The 20,361-nt window shown below is 54.2% G+C and overlaps 1 protein-coding gene across 1 annotated transcript in view; it reads right to left on the bottom strand.

Moving 5' to 3' along the window:
• The window catches only part of LOC131422652 (uncharacterized), a 135,845-nt gene that overhangs the window by 95,230 nt on the left and 20,254 nt on the right, over window positions 1-20,361 (bottom strand). Inside the window, 11 exon segments of the mRNA XM_058570047.1 lie at window positions 1,164-1,327; window positions 2,658-2,749; window positions 3,855-4,037; window positions 4,978-5,162; window positions 5,792-5,944; window positions 10,062-10,256; window positions 12,116-12,240; window positions 13,019-13,177; window positions 13,791-13,935; window positions 15,102-15,254; window positions 15,383-15,568. Coding sequence (XP_058426030.1) covers window positions 1,164-1,327; window positions 2,658-2,749; window positions 3,855-4,037; window positions 4,978-5,162; window positions 5,792-5,944; window positions 10,062-10,256; window positions 12,116-12,240; window positions 13,019-13,177; window positions 13,791-13,935; window positions 15,102-15,254; window positions 15,383-15,568 — 1,740 coding nt within the window.

Below are 20,361 nucleotides of genomic sequence, written 5' to 3'. Positions count from 1 at the left end.
TCCTTGGCTCGGGTCTGCTGCTGGGAAAACGCAGCCTAAGACGCAAGCCCCCTTTAACATCCTGCGTTCACACACATTCATCCACACCAATAAACGTTCACTACCGTGTGTGGGGCACAGCTGTGGGCACAGGAAGTACCACTGAGGGTTAGATACACAAAGTCCCGCCCTCACGGTGCCCGCATTCCAGAGGGGGAGGCACAGGACCGCCAGACACAAAAGGAGGTAAGACGGCAGCTGGTGATGGGTGGCCGGCTGACAAACTCAGGGGGTAAGGGGCCCTGAGAGGGTGGTCAAGGAAGGTGCCTCTGAGGAGGGGGCATTTGAGGAGACTGAAGGAAGCAAGGGAGGGAGTCAGGTGGATGTCTGGGAAGGAGTGTTCCACGCAGAGAAAACCACCAGTGCAAAGGCCCTGGGGCAGCAATGTGCTTGGCATAAATAAAAAGGGGGTCAGTGTGCCTGGAGAGCAGTGAGCTTGGTAAACAGTCAGGGAGGCGGGGAGGAGAGGCTGGCAGGGCTGGGTCACTGGGGGCCTGTTGGTCAGGGCATCTGGCTCCTACTCAAGAGTGATGGGAGTCATTGGAGAGTTCTGAGCAGAGGAGACATGATCTGTCTGGGATTCTGGAAAGTCCATCCGGCTGCTCGTGGAGAACAGATGGTAAGAAGACAAGAGTGGAAGCAGGGAGATCAGACAGGAGGCTGTTGAGTGCCCATTCTGTGCCAGGTGCCGGGGACACGGGAGTGAGAAAAACTGGATCTGTTCCCAGGCACTGAGTGACTAGTGGGGAAGACAGATGTTAACCAACTAACTTCAGTAACAAACATAAAAGTGACCTAAGGGAAGGAACATGGTCTTATTAGAGCAAGCAACAAAGGAACATGACTACTTTGGGGTAATTAGGGCAGGCCTCACTGAGGAGGTGACCCCTGAACTGAGATATAAAGATTGATTCAGAGTTAACAAGTCATAGAACCCCCATGAGCATGTGCAAGGGTCCTGTGGCAGGAGGGAGCCTACAGCAGGACCAGCCCAGGCCAGCCCAACAGCTCCAGAGAGGAGCCCCATGTCCTTATGAGTGAGCCGCAAGGCTGATCCCTGAGTAGCAGACCTAGGGAGACCCAGAGCCTGGCTGGGAAGGAAGGGGTAATTCCATAGGGCCTACCCAGGGGCCGAGGGTATAGGCAGCTTCCAGCAGATACTGTTGGAGCCCGCGGTCCTGCTTCCTCAGCGTCACAGCCGCAGACACAGGCAACGAGAGCAGGAAGGGCTGACCAGCGGCCGGCCAGGTCACCTCAGTGCACAGCTGCCAGCCCCAGGTGCGGGCCACTGCGGAGACAGGGGAGCGGCAGCATGGGTCAGAAGAGAGCCAGAGGGCTCCGGGCGGGGCCCACGGCCGCTCACCTCAGCAAAGAAGGAGCCTCTCTCTTTCCTTGAGAGAAACAGTACTGCGTAGACACTAGTCGTAGGAGGCAGTACCGTGTGGACCATGCTTTCCCAGCCTCAGCACTACTGACACAGTGGGCTGGATAATCCTTTGCTGGGGGGCTGTCCTGTGCACTACAGGACATTGAGCAGCATCTCTGGTCTCCACCCACTAGACGCCAGCAGCACCCCCACACCAGTTATGACAACCGAAAATGTCTCCAGACACTGCTAAATGTCCCCTGGGGGGCAAAATCGCCTGGGGCTGAGGACGTCCAGTGTAGACTTTCAGAGTGAGAGGCCCCACTGTGTAGAACACAGGCTCCAGAGCAAGACTGACCGCCTGGGTCCGCCTCCAGCCCTGCCACTTCCCTGCTCTGTGACCTCGGGCAAATCACTCAACATCTCTGTGCCTCGGTGTCTCTCATCTGTAGCCTGGGACCGATAACAGTTCCTGCCTCCTGGTGCAGCTGTGAGGGTGACCAGGTCAGCAAGCGTTTAGGACGGCGCCTCGCCTAAAGTAATACATTCATTTAAATAAGCCTCTCCCAACCTTACTCAAAAATGACTGCAAGATCCTCATCTCTTTGGTGTATTTCCTTCCCGTCCTTTTCCAATTTTGTTGCCTTTCACCTGATCTTATTATCAAAGACTTGTCTTGTGTTATTAAAATGCCTCCTTCATTATAGGGTTTAAAGTGACGGGATATCCCGATGGTTTACTAAACCAGGAGTTAGCAAAGTGTTTCTGTAAACGGCCAGATAGTCACTATTTGAGGCTCTGCTGGTCGCACGGTCTGTCACGACTACCCACTCTGGTGGCAGGACAAAAGCAGCCACAGCCAGTAGTGAACGATTGGCCGTGGCTATGTACCAATAAAACTTTATTTGTGGACACTGAAATACGAACTTCACAAATTGTTCACGTTATGAAATCTTCCTCTGATTACTTTTCAATCATTTGAAAATGTAAAAATCTTTACTCAGCTCACAGGCCCTGGTAATGAGCGGTTGGCCTACTGTTGGATAGTTGAGTTGTTTCCTGATTTTGGCTCTTGTAAATAACGATGCAATGAGCATTGTAAAGCAATTTTGGTTTCTTTTCATCGGGTAGAGTTCTAGAAGCAGAATCATTGAGTTAAAGGGTATAAACTCTGGAATTTGGAGGTGGTGTCCTTCCCCGCTGCCCCTGGGACGCCCTTCTTGGGACGATGACTGGAGGCCCCGCTGCCTACCTTCCTTGTGGGTACAGGATTGGGCCTCGGAAGGGCTGTGAACGTGACCGAGTGTCTGCATGCCATCCCCAATGACAAGATACAGCTTAGAGCTGGTGGGAAGAGGACAGTCCCCGACAAGTCATTTTCATGCATTCATTGGACAAATACACCCTGAGCCACCAGAGCTTGGCACTGGGGCCAATTCCACCATGAATAGGACAGGCCTTTGGGGAGCTCACACTCTGTCTGGGGAGACACTCCATGAACACAGAGGGTGACAAGCCCTATGAGAAACCTAAAATGGGGGACAGCATGGGCACGGAGTCTGTCTTGGGGACAGAGCAGGCCTTCTTTAGTGCGGGATGGGGGGCTCTCTGCAGACATAACATTTGAGCAGAGACTCAAAGGAAGAGAAACAGCCAGCATTCCAGACAGCGGGAACAGCAGGTGCAAAGGCCCTGGGGTGGGAATGAAGTGGCCTCTTTCGGAGCACAGAAAGAAGGGTGGTGTGAGGGAGTCAGGATGGGGGGGGCGTGAGGGAGGGGCAGGAAGTAGTGTCAGGAGACCCATGAGAGAGGTGGGCAGCGCCCCCATCGGGCAGGACCAGTCATGTAGACCTGGGTTATCCTAGAAGCAAGTGAGGGGTTTTAAACAGTAGTGGGGTATGTATGATTGGTCTTAATTGACATTTTAAAGGACCCCACTGGCTGCTGTTGGGAGAAGGGCCTGGAGGGCAGCAGGGGGACAACAGGGAAGGGAGCAGGTCGGGGAGGGGGCAGCCTGGCTTCCCCCCCCCCGTGTCCTCTGAAATCACTGCTCTCCAAGCGTCACCTCCCCAGGGGGCTGGGGACAAGCCGGCCCCAGGAGGGACCCCCATAAAGAGCTGAGGAGTATGGGAGTACCCCACCCCACTCTCAGCCGCTCTCAGCCCCCGTCACAGACACGCCCACCCCACACTGACACACACACACGTGTGCACACAGACACACCCCACTCACACGCACACACTCTCACAGACACACACATTCACATACGCAGACCCACAGGCACACCCTTACGCACACACATGCTCACGCAACACACACACACACAGGCGGTGACGCACACGCAGTCACAGATACACACTCACAGACGCGCCCACAGGCCATCAGGCCACACTCACGCACACGCACACGCACACACTCACGGCTCCCCCCGCCGGCGCAGGGTGCCCACCTGACGCTGAGCAGCTCCACGGCCTCCTCGGGCGTGTTCAGATGCGCCCGGAGGTCCCGGCCCTTCCGCGCCTGCATCCCGCCGTCCAGGCTGGCCGCGCCGCGGACGCCGGTCACCCACCGCAGCCCGGCCTGCCCCAGGGCGCCCGCCGTGCCCAACTGCGCCGAGACCTGGAGCAGGGCGCTGAGGGAGGGCCACACGCCAGCTGCCTCCCTCGGGCCCAGGGGCCGCAAGCCAGCGCCAGCCGCCCGCCACCCCCCGCTCTTCTCTGCAGCCCCCAGCCGGAGCCCCTCCACTGGGGCCACCGCCGACCACGCGCTCCACGTGCGCCAACCACTCTACGCACATCGTCCAGCCCCTCCTCGCCATTGTTGGCCCCTTTGTATAGATGGGGAAACTGAGGCGTGGAGAGGTGAGACCACCTGCTTGGCTCCCACGGCTGGGACGCGGGACAGCCAGGCCTGGGAGCCCGGCTGTCGAGCCCCAGCCCAGGGTCTCCATGGAAAGAGCAGCCAGCACAGGACACCCACGTTCCCCATCAGACACAGAAACTGAGGCCAGGTCAGCTGAGTGGCTGGGGACAGTCGCCCAGCAGGTCTGTGACAGGCTCTGGAATCAAATGAGCATCAGAGAAATCCTGCTCAAACTCATTCACGCCGTGTGGCCCAGGGCCGGCAGCGTACTCGCCTTGAGTCTGTTTCGTCAGCCATTAGAGGGAATGAGAAAAGTGTCAACCTCGTGGGTGGCTGTGCGTGTCCCGTGGGCTAAGAGCCCTCACGGCTTACATGTTCCTCCTCCTCTCTCCTCAGAGGCAGAGGGAAGAGAGTGTGCTGTGACATGAGGCCAGAATCCCAACCGCCTTGCACTGCTGTGTGACCTTAGACAGGTGACCTGACCTCTCTAAGTCTCAGTCTTCTGACCTGTAAAGTGGGCGTAACCGCCCAGCATCTCTTCATGGTCTCCTGGCACAAAAAAACCCTCAGTCGACAGTAGCTGGTATGGCGGATGGTCTGCACAGAGGGGTCCCCTCCAGCCCACGCTGATGCCCCAGCTCTCTGCAGCCCCTGTAGGGGGATGCCCCCACCCACCCGCCCACCTCCCCCAGCTCCAAGGAGCCAGCTACCTGGGCTTGACATAACCATTCACGGAGAAATCCGAGCGCTGCTGGAAGGCGGCGGTCCCTCGGATCCAGACGCTGATGGCGGCAGAGGCGTTTAGGGCCAGCCGGGCAGGGAGGCCAGACACGGTGGGAAAGGCCAGCTCCTCCAAGGCCAGGTTCAGTCTCCGGTTCAGCTGCACCTCCTGGCCCTGCAGCCAAAGAGCCGTAAGAGTGCACGAGACAGCCCCTGCTGTGGGCCACGCACACACCTAGCACCCAGCACCCAGCACATGCAACCTCACTCACCCCTCACACCACCCTCAGAGGGGACATTACCATTATCCCCAGTTTCCAGAAGAGAAGACTGAGCCCACAAACAAACAAACAAACAAATAAAATAACCCAGCCAAGCCCAGGTAGCTAGAAACAGGCCGACCTGGGGTTTGAACCCAGTTTACTATGGGAAAAGGTCAGAGGTCAGGGTCAGTCAGGTGAGGAGAGGTGCGGGTTCTGCCGGTGACACAGAGCCCTTTGTGCCAGGTGCTTTCTAAACACTTTAAGTCATTTGATTCAACAGCTCTATGAAGTAGATATCATCATCATCATCATCATTGTTATTACTATTATTATTATCGTTACATCATCCCCATTTCACAGATGCAGAAACTGAGGCCACGACAAGTTAAACCACATGCCCAAGGAGGTAAGTGGTGGATCTGGGACTTGAACTTGGGCAGTCTGGCTCCACATTCCATGCTCTCGAGTACTTCCCCCCACGCGTCAGAGGAAACACGGCGGGCCAGCAGGGCAGGGAGGGGCCCGGCGCGGCCTGAAGTACCTTCAGGAGCTTGACTGCAAGCTGAGCCAGGTTCAGGGACGGGCGTCTCCCGTGACTCCCCATCGCCCCGCAGCTGACAAAGCCCAGCTCGTGCCCGAACACCTTCACGCTCAGCTCACAGCGCAGCGCCCGCTCCCCGCGCCTCTGGGCCACCTGCGACCAGGAAGGGCGTCTGGGTTAGCCGGGCCAGGCGCCCGGACGCTGAGACAGGGACGGGGCAGCTGGAGAGAAAGGTCAAGGGCTGGTGGGGTCCAGAACAGGGATTGCCAACTCCTGCCCCGCAGGCAGAATCCACAGACGTCTTTCCTTTGAGCTGCACAGTACTGCCCAGCGTGGTGTGCGCGCGTGTGTGTGTATGTGTGTGTGTGCAGGTGTGAATAAACTTTTTGTTCTGGAACAATTTCAGATATACAGAAAAGTTACAGAGTTAGTGCACAGAGCTTCCATATACCCGCCACCCTGTTTCTTCCATTGTTAGTATCTTTCACCGCCAGCATGCTGGAGACAATGAAGAAACCAACGCTGGCACGTCACTCTCAACCAAACTCCAGACTTGACTCAGATTTCACCAGTTTGTCCATTCCAGCCCTCTTTCTATCCCAGGATCCAATCCAGGGACCACACTGCATTTAGTTGTCAAGTCTCTTCGGTCTCCTCTGGTCTCTGACAGTTTCTCACTGTATTTCATGCAGTGTGTATTTTTTAAAAATTGAATTTGTTTCTAACATTTAAAAATTGGGAGGTTTTACATAAAATCCAGCTTCTCAAAAAAGAGAAATATTGGCCTCCCCCCGCCACCAACAAGGGGCAACAAGTGGCCAGAGCTGAGCAGTGGCTGCCACTTTTAGCTGAGGTATGTGCTTCTCCTGTCTGCCACAGTCCCCGCCATTCCCTATTGTCTCTTCAACACTGAAGCCAAGTTTTGTTGCCATTCATCACTGTGCTTGTGCAAAAGGTATCTTGGGATGTGAGTTTCCATTAAAAGTGAGAAAATAACAGACCAAAGGGATTGTGGATTCTAAGAAAAAATGTTTATACCCAGCCCACCACCCTCATTCAAGTTACTCACTGGCCCCAGATCTAGTCCAAGAGGCTTTCAGGGCAGGGACCACGTCCTGACCTGCTTTGTGTTCCTGGGCCCTGGGTTCACACCTGGCAGTTGGTAAACGTGAACATGTGAACAAATGCCCAGCCACCCGCCTCGATCACCCTGTGATGTACTTGCCAATGACATTTTACAAGAACACAAAGGTGCCAACAACCTACATGTCCACGGATGGGAGAATGGTTATGTAAAGCGTGGTCCCCACCCACAGAAGGGATGTTAAAATGTACGCTCGCAGTCAGTTGTCAGTAGGAAAATACTCAAGTAACAAAGTGAAATGAAAAAGCGGACTAACCATACGCACCCCCTCTGACCCAACAATTCCCCTCCTAGATACACGGCCAGAAAAATACACACACATCCACCAAAAAGGCATGCACCAGAAGGTTCATACGCTCTCTGTAATAAGCCAGAAACTGGAACCACCCCAAAGCCATCAAAAGTAGACTGGATAAAGAAAACGTGGTAGGGAACTCTACACAGAAAGGAGAACACAGGAAGTACACGCAGCAACATCGATGGATCTCACGAACAAATTTTAAGTAAAAGAAGCCAGACAAAAAAGAGGACATGAGTAGCATCATTCACGCTCGCCAAAAGGCGCAAACAACCTGAATGTCCATCAACGGACGAATACGTAAACACAATGTGGTCTGTCCACACAACAGAACATTATTCAGCCTTAAAAAAAAAAATGAGGGGCCCGCCCGGTGGCGCAAGTGGTTAAGTGCACGCACCCCGCTGCAGCGGCCCAGGGTTCGCCAGTTTGGATCCCAGGCACGCACTGACGCACCGCTTGGCAAGCCATGCTGTGGTGGCATCCCATATAACATCGAGGAAGATAGGCACAGATGTTAGCCCAGGGCCAGTCTTCCTCAGCAAAAAAAAAAAAAAGAGGAGGATTGACAGATGTTAGCTCAGGGCCGACCTTCCTTGCCAAAAAAAAAAATGAAGCTCTGATACATGTTGCAACAGAGATGAACCTCAAAAGCTTATGTAAGTGGAAGAAGCCAGACACAAAGGGCCACATATTATATGATTCCATTTATATGAAACATCCAGCATGGAGAAATCCGTAGAGACAGAGAGCAGATTAGTGGTTGCCAGGGGCTGGGGGGAGAGGAGAATGGGAGTGACAGCTCATGGGTACACGGTCTCCTTTGGGGTGATGCAAATGTTTTGGAACTAGATAGAGGTGGTGGTTGCACAACATTGTGAATGTACTAAATATCACTGAATTGTCCACGTTACAATGGTTACTTTCATGTTATGTGAATTTCACTTTTTTTTTTAAGAGTACATGGTGAATGATTCCCTCTATATAAAGTTCACAAAAGGAAGCAGGTGTGACTTCTGCTGCCAACCAGACTGGAGAGGCAGAGACTGGATTTATCCTCCCGTGTGGAACAACGAGAAACCCAGATGAAACAGATTGAACAAAGGTTCCCACGACGCCAGACATCAGGTAATGCACGACAACGAACCCTGATGGATGGGAAACGAGCGAGGGGAGCCCCAGGTCACCGCCTGGAGAGTCCAGGCTGAGGCACAGGGAGCGGCATGGAGGAGAGCACGGCAGACACCGGAGTTGAGCAGCTGGGACTCTGGGGAGACCAAAGTGGCTAGACTTCGCAGGGCAGAGGATGGGAGAGGACAGAGCCGCACAGAGAGAACGCTGGAGATCTACGGCGGGTCCTAAGAATGTGTGTGACACTGCACTAGCAGCAAAGATTTCTTAGATATAACGCCCAAAGCACTATGCGTAAAAGACATTGATAAACTTGACTTCATCAACATCAAGAACTGCTCTTCAAAAGACACTGTTGAGAGAATAAAAAGACCACACCACACACGAGGAGAAAATACTTGCAAGTCACATATCTGACCAAGGACTTGTTTCCAGAACAGATAAAGAATTCTCAAAACTCAATAATAAGAAACCAATCTAATAAAAAATATATATATATTTGAACATACACTTCACCAACGATGTATGGATGACAAATAAGTGTGGGAAAAGATGTTCAACATGATTAGCCATTAGGCAAATGCACATGAAACCATGAGATACTACTACACGCTATTTAAATGGCAAAAATTGAAAAGTCTAATCATACTCAGTCTTGGCGAGGATGTGGAGGAACTAGAACTCTCATTCACTGCTGGAGAAATGCAAAATGGTGCAAACACTTTGCAAAAACAGTTTAGCAATCTCTTAAAAAATTAAGCATGAAACTATCATATGATCCACCCATCCCATTCTTAGATATTTGCTCAAGAGACATGAAAACATATGTTCATATGAAGACTTGTACATGAATTTTCATAGCAGCCCTATCTGTAACAGCCCAAAACTGGAAACACAAATGTCCATCAAAAGGTAAATGGACGGACAAACTGGTACATCCATATAAGGGAACACTACTCAGCAATAAAAAGAAATAATCTCTTAGTATACCCTACAACATGGATGAATCTCAAAATAATTATGCTGAATCAAAGAAGCCAGACAAAAAAGAGTATATGCTTAAAAAAATGCTTCATGATTCCGTTTATGTAACAGTCTAGAAAATGCAAACTAATCTACAGCAACAGAAAGCCTATCAGTGGTTCATGGGGGGACAGGAGGAAGGGATTATTAAGGAGCATAGGAAACTTTTGGGGGTGATGGATGTGTTCATTAGCTTTATTATGGTGATGGTTTCATGGGAGTATGCATATGTCAAAATTTATCAAATTGTACACTTTAAACACACAATTATAGGTCAATTATACCTCAACAAAGCTGATTTTTAAAAAGTAGAATTAATTGATGCTGTTAGAAGTCAGATTGTGATTACCCTTGGTTAGGGGTGGGTAAACTAGAAGAGGTGGGGAGAGGGGGGCCTCTGGGCGCTGGTTATGAGGACGTGTTCCGTTGGTGGAAATGCACTGAGCTGTACATTTACGACTTGGGCGTTTTTCTATACATATGTGATACTTCAATAAACAGTTCTTCAAAAGAAGGCAGGCTAACAGCTGGCTACTCAGATCTGGACCAGCAACTGGTTTCTGTAAGGGGTAGGAGGGCGGGGTCAGAGTTGATGGACGCCTGAGTCCACAGCCCAAGCTGGCGCCTGACCATGACGAGGGTGGGAGCGGGGTGGGTATAGGCACTGCCCTTACCTTCTGCCGCAGGTCTCTCATCTCTCTGGAACTTTCTCCTGGACAGTCGAGGTTGGCTGCCTGTGGTGTGGGCCCTGGATCTGGCTCTGGGGGCTTCTCCGGCTGGGCCTCTCTCTCCTCTTCCTGCCCCCAGAATGACTTCGGGCCAAACAGCTTGCGGGCGATTTCCTCAGCATTTTCCAGCCGGAGCCCCAGCTGGGCAGAGAAGCCAGGGGCTCAGGGAGGAGCGACTCAGTCACAGGAGTGATCAAGAGCTGTGGGGCCGGGCGCTTGAGCAGAGCACCCCGGGCCCCCCGGGGTCCACCCAGGCCGAAGTAAAGGGGCACAGCCTCAGGAAATCATCAAGCTCCACATCTGCTTGACAAATGTCACACGGCGAGACTTCCTACCACTTCTTTAAGGCCTGGTTCTGGGCTGTGAGCACCAAGAGGGCAGGGATTATGTCTCTCTTGTTCACTGTCGTATTCTCAGAGCCCAGCACAGTGCCTGGCACATGTCAGGTAGAGGACAGATGTTTGTGCAATGGATGACAGGTGGGTGGGTGGGTGGGTGGGTGGATGGATGGATGGATGTGGACAGACATGGATGGAAAGGTGGATGAAAGGATGGATAGATGAGTGGGAGAACAGATGAAGAGATGGGTAGGTAGATCAATAGACGGATGGATGGATGGGTGGAAGGGTAGATGGATAGATGGGTGGGTGAGAGGGTAGATGAAGAGATGGGCAGAAGAGTACATGAATGGATGGATTAGAAGGATGGATGGATGGATGGGTGGATGGATAGGAGGACAGATGGATGAACAAACATATAGATGTATGGATGAGTGTGTGGATGGATGGGTGAGAGTCCGGATGGATGGGTGGGTGTATGTACGGATGAGTGGGTGTATGGATGGATGGGTAGGTGTATGGATGGATGGGTGGGTGTATGTATGGATGAGTGGATATATGTATGGATGGGTTGCTGTATGGATGGATGAGTGGGTGTATGGATGGATGGGTGGCTGTATGGATGGATGAGTGGGTGGATGGATGGATGAGTGGGTGTATGGATGGATGGGTGGCTGTATGGATGGATGGGTGGGTGTATGTATGGACGAGTGGGTGGATGGATGGATGAGTGGCTGTATGGATGGATGGGTGGGTGGATGGATAGGAGGACAGATGGATGAACAGACGTATAGATGTATGGATGAGTGTGTGGATGGATGGGTGAGAGTCTGGATGGATGAGTGGGTGTATGTACGGATGGGTGGGTGTATGTATGGATGAGTGGCTGTATGGATGGATGGGTGGGTGTATGTATGGATGAGTGGGTGTATGTATGGATGGGTGGCTGTATGGATGGATGGGTGGGTATATGTATGGAGGGGGGGCTGTATGGATGGATGGGTGGGTGTATGTATGGATGAATGGGTGGATGGATGGATGGTGGCTGTATGGATGGATGGGTGGGTGTATGGATGGATGGGCAAGTGGGTGGGTAGATAGATGGAAGGTAGATGGATGGATGGGTGGATGACTGGGAGAACAGATGAATAGATGGGTGGGTGAGAGGGTAGATGGAGAGATGGGTGGAAGGGTACATAAATGGATAGATGAATGAGATGGATGGATAGACGGATGGATGATGGATGGGGGTGGATGAACAGATGGATGGATGGACAGACAGATGGATGAAGGTGGAGGGATAGTTGTGTAGATGTGTAGATGTGTGGATGGGTGGATGACTGGGAGAGTAGATGGGTAGGTGAGAGGGAGATGGAGAGATGAGTAGGAAGGCACATAGGTGAATGAGATGGATGAGGGAGGAATGGATGGGGGTAGATGGATAGGTGGATGCATGGATGGGTGGGTGGGTGGGTGGGTGAACAGATAGCCAGATGGGCAGAAAAATGGGTGGGCGGGCAGATGTAGGGGGCTAGGAGTAAAAGATGTGCAAGTGGATCAATAGAGACAAGAGGTGAGGGACAGAAAGATGGACAGGTGGGATAACATCTGGCCCCAGTCCAGGAGAGGCCCTGAGGAGACTGAAGCTAGGCCCCCTCTTACCTCCAGGAGGTTGAAGGCACGACCAAGGGCATGGATAGTCAGGTTGGCTGTGGCAGAATGGGGGAGGAAGGAGGCTGGAGAGAAGAGAAGGGTCCCCTCCACGTTGGCTCCCAGGCTGCCAGATGCTAGAAGAGAGAGAATCGGTACACCCTGCATCCCTCACAGGGCAGGGTCTGGCCACGGAGGGGCCATAGCCTGAGACAGGGTCAGACACGTGGGGCTTCCTCTGTGGAAGGGTGGGTGACTCACCCTTAAGCCTTATCAAGGGCAGAGGGAAGGCCAGGACAGAAGAGTCACAAAGGTGCCCACATGTGCGGATCGGCGGAGAGGGGGCAGCCAGAGCCCCCACTCCCCACCCCAGACTTCCCGGAGTGGCTGAGGCGGTTTAGGTGCCTGAGCTAGAACGGGGCTCTCTTTTTGACTCTGTTAATTACAGTGAGGAGGCAGCAGTCCCAGCATGGTGCTCACCTCCCTTTTTAACCCAGGGAGAAACAGTCCTCAGATGCACAGCAACAGAACTATGCGAATTCACCCACAGTGCGGCATCATCATTGTATCTATTTTTAGGATTACCTTCTTTTCACAGAGTTAAACTGATTTTCTATTAATGGCAGTGATAGAAAGTTTCCTTTTATATAAGTGTAAGTTAAAAAGAACCAGCTTAGAGAAAAGATGAAAGTATTCAATTGAATGCTATGAAATGGCTGATCTTTATTTTTAACCTCTTCCAACACAAATGGCAAGTGCTATAGGAATAGGGCAGAAAATCCAGCAGGCGGCATGTAAATATTTGACATGTGGGAAACAGCATCCTTGATCCACACGTGCCCAGGAGCTAGAGCTCCCGGATCCCCAAGCCTTCGTGCCCCAGAGCGGAAGAGCGGCTTCCCAGGATGGCCATACCTGAGTGGAAGGTGGCATCAGAATAGGACGAGTGCTTCCAGGTCTCGGGATGGAACTCCCGGCTGAGGATGTCCTGGGGGAGGGCCTCTCGGAAGGCCTGTTTCAGGGGGTCGTCCGTTTCCAGCAGCTGCAGGAGGTGGCTCCAGACAAAGGAGCCCACTGGAGGCGGGTCACAGCCAGTGGGGAAGGAGGGGAGGCAGGGAGGGGGGTCGTGAGGGATGGGCCTGGAGCTGGCACCGCCCAGAGACAAGACTCCCTGAGCCCTCATCCCGGGTCCTGCTATTTCCACATGCCAGGAGCTTCTCAGGAGCCTAGTTACTGAGACTCACGTCCTCTTTGAAAAGCAGGAGCAAACAGTGCTTTGATGGAACTTGGAAGTCTAACCTATGCCTGGAATTCTGATGTGCTTTTGGGGAGAGAAAGGGAGACATTGTGGGCAAAGCCCTGGCTTGAAAGTCAGACTCAACTATGAATACAAGGTCCACCACTTATGAGCTGTGTGACCTCGGGCTGGTCACTGCACCCCTCTGAGCCTTAGTTTCCTCAGTTGTAAAATGAACTTACAACCCATCTCCCAGGGCTGTTTGTGCAGATCAGTCCAGAGCAGAGCCTAGACCTAAAGGACTGGGCATTTTTCAGAGTTGGGAATGGGGTGACATGCAATCTGTGATGGGGACCCTCTCAGGATCTCTGCATGCTCCCGAACTCCTGCACCCACCAGGAGGCGCCCAGGCCAGCCCCAGCCTCCCGACCCCTACCTGCTGCCGCTCACCTTGGGTTGACCGCTCGCCCGCTTGGGTACGCCGCACCTGGGCAAACACCTCCTCACCAGGGCACCTCATCAGGGCCAGGTAGGCATTGATGCGGATCTCAGCATCCTCCTCGGGGCTTTGGTACAGGTGGGAAAGCACGGATCGCTGGCTCGGGCAGAGGGAAGGCCATCACCCTGGGCCCACTCTGCTCCTCCCAGGAGCACCATGTCCCCAAACCTGCCCTGGCTTCAGCAGGTGGCCCCGCTGCCTTGCCCCCGGCTTTCCTGACATCACCACTGCTCCCCAACACTCCCACCCGTGGCCCGGTTATGGGAAGTGGAAGGTTCCCCAGTCACTGCTCATCCCCAGTCCTCCCACAGTCCCAGCCCAGAGCCTCGTCAATTTCCATATGTAACAAATAGGCGTGGCTGCCTTCCAATAAAACTTTATTTACAAAAACAGCACAGTGCGCAACACATGGGGGATATTATCTAAGGGGCTTGGCTTCCCGGCTCCCCTCCTGAGCAGGCCACCTCCCTTGCCCCATGACTCTCTCCCTGAGCACCTGCTGGCTTCCTTCATAGCACAGCCACCCACCCACACACTCATGCAACATTTACTGAGCACCTACTACGCGCCTGGCACTGTGCTAGGTGCTAGGCGACAGTTGTGAGCAAGACAAACTCAGCTCCTGTCCTCCTGAAGCTTACATTCTAGTGCAGGGAGACAGGCAGTAAACAAGGTCAATATGTGAAATATATAATATATTAGGTGGTGCTAAGTGCTAAAGAGGGAAGAATAAAACGGGGAAGTAGGAGGCATGGGGGATCTGGGAGGTTCCATTTCAAGTGAAAGAGCCAAGGAGGACCCCACAGGGAAAGTGATTTTTAAACAAAGACCTGCAGGAGGTGAAGGAGTGAAGCCTGGGGATATCCAGGGGAAAGGCATTTCAGGAATGGAGAACAGCATGTGCAAAGGGCCTGAGGCAGACAACAGGGAGACCAGCAGGGGGTGAGGGAAGTAGGAGATGAAGCTGAGAGGTGGTAGCAGGCCAGCGGTCAGATCACCAGAGGGTCTGCAGCACAGGATGGCTTATCTGTGGTTTGCAATCATCTGCTTATTTGTGTGTTTATTTTATGAATTTCTGCCTCCCACTCCAGACACAGGCTCCCTGAGCACAGAGACCTGGACACCTCTTCATCAGGGCCCAGCACACAGTAGGTGTCAGGAAATATATGACGAATGAATGACCAAATGAAGCAGGGAATTAACAGTGGTTCAAGACCCACTCCCGCCCTGCACCCCCAGTGAAATAGCGTGCAGGAGCTCACGTCCGCAGAGCAGGGAACCCTCCGGAAGGCCTGGATGGCCCCCAGCCGGATCTCAGGGGGGCAGCTCCTTAGGGACGCACAAGCACTCAGCGAGGGTGTGAGAGCGGCGGCCGCCAGGCCAGCATTGCCGATCGCCTTCAGCACGAGCCGGAGCTGAAAGAAGGTGGCAGTGGGGCCCGGAGGCCTGTGGGGGCACCTGGCCCCACCCGCTCAGCCTACGGCTCCCCAGCTCGGCACAGGCCGCACCAAGGGGCCGTGCCCAGGATGCTGGCTGTCCTCACCTGGTCGGCGTCCGAGGGCTCCTGGAAGGTGCAGTTTGCACCCACGGCCTCTCCCAGGATCTTCACGAGGGAGCTGACACCAGGCAGCTGCCCGCAGGGCCCGTCCAGAGAGGCACAGAGGCTGTGCACCAGGGCTGAGAGGCCGAGGAAGGCACTGGGGCTGGCCCCCGGGGTCTGCAGCAGCGGCTGGGGACAGAAACCGGCCCCCACCCCAGCCGGGGGGCTGGTGAGGGCTCCTTCACAGGCCTCGCTCGCGACGTGCCTGTGGGGCCTCACTCCGGCTGCACACGGATTCACCTGGGCGCTTCCTAAAAATGCAGAGGCCTGGGCGCCCACCCGAGGGTCTGAATAAATCGGTCTTTGGTGGGGCCTGGGTCTGCAGCATTTCTTACAGCACCCTGGGTGACCCTTAACGTGCATCCAGGATGGAGGGGTGCACCCTCGGGCTAACATGGGGCAGGGGACACTTGACAATGTCTGGAGACAGTGGGGTTGTCACAACAGGGAAGCAGTGTTGCTGGCATCTAGCTGCAAAGCCCACGGGTGCTGCTACAGGTCCTCTAACACATAGGACAGACCCCCACGAAGACTCGTCCAGCCCCGGACGTCAGTGTGAGGTTGAGAACCCCTGCACTAAATCTCCAGTTTGGGGGGCAAGGTGGGGTGGGGAGGTCTTCCGAGCAGAACCTGGCGGAGAATCCCAGACAGAGTGTCAGACCCCACCCCAGACGGCAGGAGGGCCTCTACCGCCTCCCAGGACGTATGCCCCGTTCAAGAGGTAAAACCCAAGTCCTCTTCTGCGATCACTGGACAAAATGAGCCAGCCAACTTTATTCACCTTTCAGTGAAACTGCACAAGAGACAAGACATCTCTCCTGGGACCGCGTGATCCCCAAGGAGACGTCACAGTCCCCCTGTCTACAGCAGGGGAGATGAGAACTAGGCCAGCCGGGCCCTGCCACCACACCAGGCCAGTTTTCCCCAAATAGCATCATCCGCCTCCTGTTCTGAGAGTCAGAGGGATGGGCTATCAGGGTCTGGAAAGGGCTCCCAGGCCACCGTACCCCACCCTTGTCAGCTGGAGCGATTGGCACCACGCTGTCCTGGACCTGGTGGGGGCCAGAGGGCACCCCTCCTGCTGGCATTGGCTTTGCCCTTCCCTCAAGGTCTTGATGGGAAGTTGGGCAAAAAGGTGAAAGGGGAAAGGACCTGCTCTGAGTACTCAGAGACTTTGTCCTTAACTGAGGCGGCTCTGGGTCCACCTGAAATGGAAGCGCGCGGCCAGCGCCATCAGCGCACGTGGTAGCCACTGCCCCACCCACCTGCCCACTCAGGAGAAAAAGCAGCCCCCACGTGCAGCGCTTGTCAACGTCCACGGTGTAAACGCTCCCACCACGGCGATTCCAGCCGAGTCCGTGCACGGGGTGCCGGGGAGACACGGGCAGCCAGCAGCAGGCACGCCAGCCCGGCCTGTGTCAGGCCCACACACAGACAGGGCGACATGAAGAAGCCCAAGGGCATGGACGCAGCGAAGTAGGAATTAAGTATCTATTACTTTTGTTTGAATATAATTTCTCTAATTGTAAGCTTGTATCATTTAATTTTTAACAATGACTTTATCAACCAGCTCCAAAAGGACTTCAAAATCAGGAGTCTCCCCCCTCCTGCCCCGCCCTGCAGCACGTGCTGGGGCCCTTGAGCCTGGCTCCCCAGGAGCAGGAGGAGACCCCAGCCCTCCTTTGGGGGCCAGACAGCCCCACCCGCCCAGCTCAACCAGGGCCAGCTCTTCCAGGGGCCTCGCAGGGGCAGTGACCAGACCAGTCTCAGAGGGACTAGGGTCACTCCAGCTCCCCGCAGAGCCTGACCCTGGCACTCGGCCACCCCTACCCCGCGACACTGAAGCCTCAACCGAGAGGAAGGCAAAGGGGTGGGGACGGGGTGGGGGGACTCAGGACAGGGGAGTGCTGGTTCCACGCCTCTTGAGGAAAAGGGAGAAAGATGTATTTTATCTAATACAGATGTATTTTATCTAATAAACTAAAAATTAGATGGACTCCCTATGTGCCAAGCTCTGCTGTAGCATGTCACACGTATTACCTGCTTTAATCCTAAGACACAGAGAGGTTAAGTAACTTGTCCAAGGTCACCCAGCCAGGAGGTGGTAGAGCCAGGACTTAACCCCGGAGGGTCTGGCCCCCAGGCCAGGAGCTACCCCCACATTCACGGCTTCTCAAATGTCAATTCTGGGCTCACTCAGGAAAAGCAGGTCTGGGCGCTGGACGTCAGGCAGCGGCCTCTGGATCCCATGCTCACAGTGCCCCAGGGCAGGGTCTGCCTGGCAGCATGGGGAAATACAATCTCGGCGCCAGCTCTGTCCTTCCCTTGGATTCACGGTTCTCAACCAGGTCTGTGTGCCCACGCGAGGTGTCTACACAGGTATGTGTGCGTCTCGGTGTGTGTGTGCTTCAGAATCTCAGCGTGTGTGAGTGTGCATTCCGTGTGGGTGTGCAAGTGTCTGTGTACACACATATCCCAGTACACATGTATGCTCTGGTGCATGTGTGTGCACACGCCTAAGTGTGTCCCGGTGTGTGTGTGCATGTGTACTGACACGGGTGTGTGTCCATGCATGTCCCAATGGGTGTGTGCACAGGTCCCAGGGTCTCCTGGTGTGCATGTGTGTGTCCCGGTGTGTGTGTGTGCATGTGTACTGACACAGGTACGTGTCCCTGCATGTCCCAATGTCTGTGTATGCACAGGTCCCGGGGTCTCCTGGTGTGTATGTGATTGTCCAGGCGTGGGTGGACATCTCACGTGTCCATATGTGAATGTCCCGGTGTGTGTGTATGCACGTGTGTGGCATGTCAGGGTGTGTACATCCGCACCTCCAGGCATACGTGTGTGAGTCCTGGTGTGTGTGTCTCAGTGTGAGTGTGTGTGGCTGTGTCCCCGTGTGGGTGTCCTCAGAGTGTATGTATGTGAGTCTTGGTGTGTGTGTGTGCGTCTCCATGTGTGTTTTCTTTGGGAAAGGAGTGGGGATGTGCGGTTTGGAAAAGCACATTGAATGTTATTCTAGATTTGGCAAATGAAAATACTCCCTGTTTTCTTAATTCAGAGGAGGGAAAGCAGGGCCCGGCTGGGAGGGCAGGGGTTACAAAAAGACGGAGAGAAGCACTCAGACACGCGGGAGGGGGGTTCCCGCCTGCCAGAGGTTGCCGCCCCAGGGGCAGGCTGGAGCCACCTGGCTCGCTGGGGGCTGCAGGGCCAGGACAGCGGGCCAGCATCAGGCCTGGCCTCCGAGAGGGTCCAGACACTAATGACCCCGTCCAGCAGACAGCTGCCCTGGGGGTCTGCCCAGAACCACCAGCCTGCCTGGATTTCACAAGAACCAGGACACCAGATCTTAATGCAAAAATCTCTAACTTAAGAAGGTTTGGTTACACTTCAATTAAAAGTCTGTTTAAAATGTTCCCTCCTTTTTCTTTAATTTTTAAAGATAGAAAGACAAAATTATCCCCAAGCCCGTGACCCATACAACTGACTTCACTTTTCCAATGGGACTCGGATGTTCATTCATCTTGTCCCAAATCCAACTCGTCTCCAAACCAACCCTCTCCAAAAGGTTACACAACAAAGCTGGTGGAAGAAAACTCAGGCAGCTTCACGACCCTGGGGAGGTCGTGATGAGATGACCTCACCAAAACTAAGACTTCTTTTCTTCAAAAGACACCACTGAGAGCAGAAAATGCAAAGAGCTGATGGAACACGGCCCAGCAATGGAACATGACAGAGTCCGACACACACGTGCGCGCGGCATGGGCGACCCTCGTGGAGAATGTGGGAGAAAGAAGTCAGACTCCAGGGTGCACACGAGCCCACGGGTGTGAATGTCAAGAGTGGACATAACTGAGTGCTGGCCGGAAAGGTCAGAATCGCCGTGACCTTTGGGGTCACTGATGGGGAGGGGCACGAGGGAGCCTTCTGGAAGCTGGGAATGTCCTATATCTTGTTCTGGGGGTGGTTATACAGGTGAACACGGGTGTAAAAACACCGAACTGGACCCTTAAGAGTAGTGCGGCCTCCTGAATGTGTGGTCTCGAAGGTAATTAAAACCCACACCCACCGGCTGCACTGTGGTGCCCTGGGTGGGAGCCTGGAACAGACGGAGGACAGTGGAAAAAGCAGTGGGATCTGAATGGCTCGAGTTCGGTTAACAGAAAGGTGCCGATGGCAGTTTCTTAACTGTGACAGACATTCTGGTGACGGAAGATGTTAATAACGGGGAAGCCGGGAGAGGGGTATACAGGAATGATCTGTACTATCTTTGCAACTTCTCTGTAAATCTAAAAGTCTTCCAAAATAAAAGTGTATTAACAGACTCTCTTGCCTTCCTCCCTCTCCTCCTCCTCTTTCCCCCATCATCCCCCCACCACAGGCTGCTCCAGGCTGCCCAAAGCAAGCCTGCATCCCCAGCACACACCCAGCACGCACATCCCTGTGAACAGTCCAGAGGGGGCAAGCGCTGGTCCAGAAGGACGAGACCCCCTGTGAGGCAGGCGAGGGATGATCCCGGGCTCCGTGAGCCCACGGACCCCACCTGCTCTGCGTGTCCCTGACAAGTGGGCACAGCAGCAACGCCAGCCACGTACACGACACCTGGCACACGTGACAACTCATTAGTCCTCATGGTCACCCTACGAGTTACCCCCACTGCACAGACGGGGAAACTGAGGCACAGAAAGCTAAGCACCCTGCCCGAGGTCGTGCGGGTCAGGGAGAGGGCTGGGACCTGAAGCTGGGAAGTCTAGAACCAGAGTCTGCGCTTTGAGCCACCGCGCTCACGCCAAAGATGCGAGTAGAAGGAAGGGAGAGCAGGATGGCTTCAGGGAGACCGACCCTGCCCAGCACCGGCTGAGCCCCGGCAGGTCCTGGACGGCGCTGGCGTCCCGGGTGGCCGGAGTGTCACCTGCGAGGCCGTA

Source organism: Diceros bicornis, chromosome 26 (assembly GCF_020826845.1).
Source record: "Diceros bicornis minor isolate mBicDic1 chromosome 26, mDicBic1.mat.cur, whole genome shotgun sequence".
Lineage (NCBI taxonomy): Eukaryota > Metazoa > Chordata > Mammalia > Perissodactyla > Rhinocerotidae > Diceros > Diceros bicornis.
This window is presented reverse-complemented; position numbering and strand designations above follow the sequence as displayed.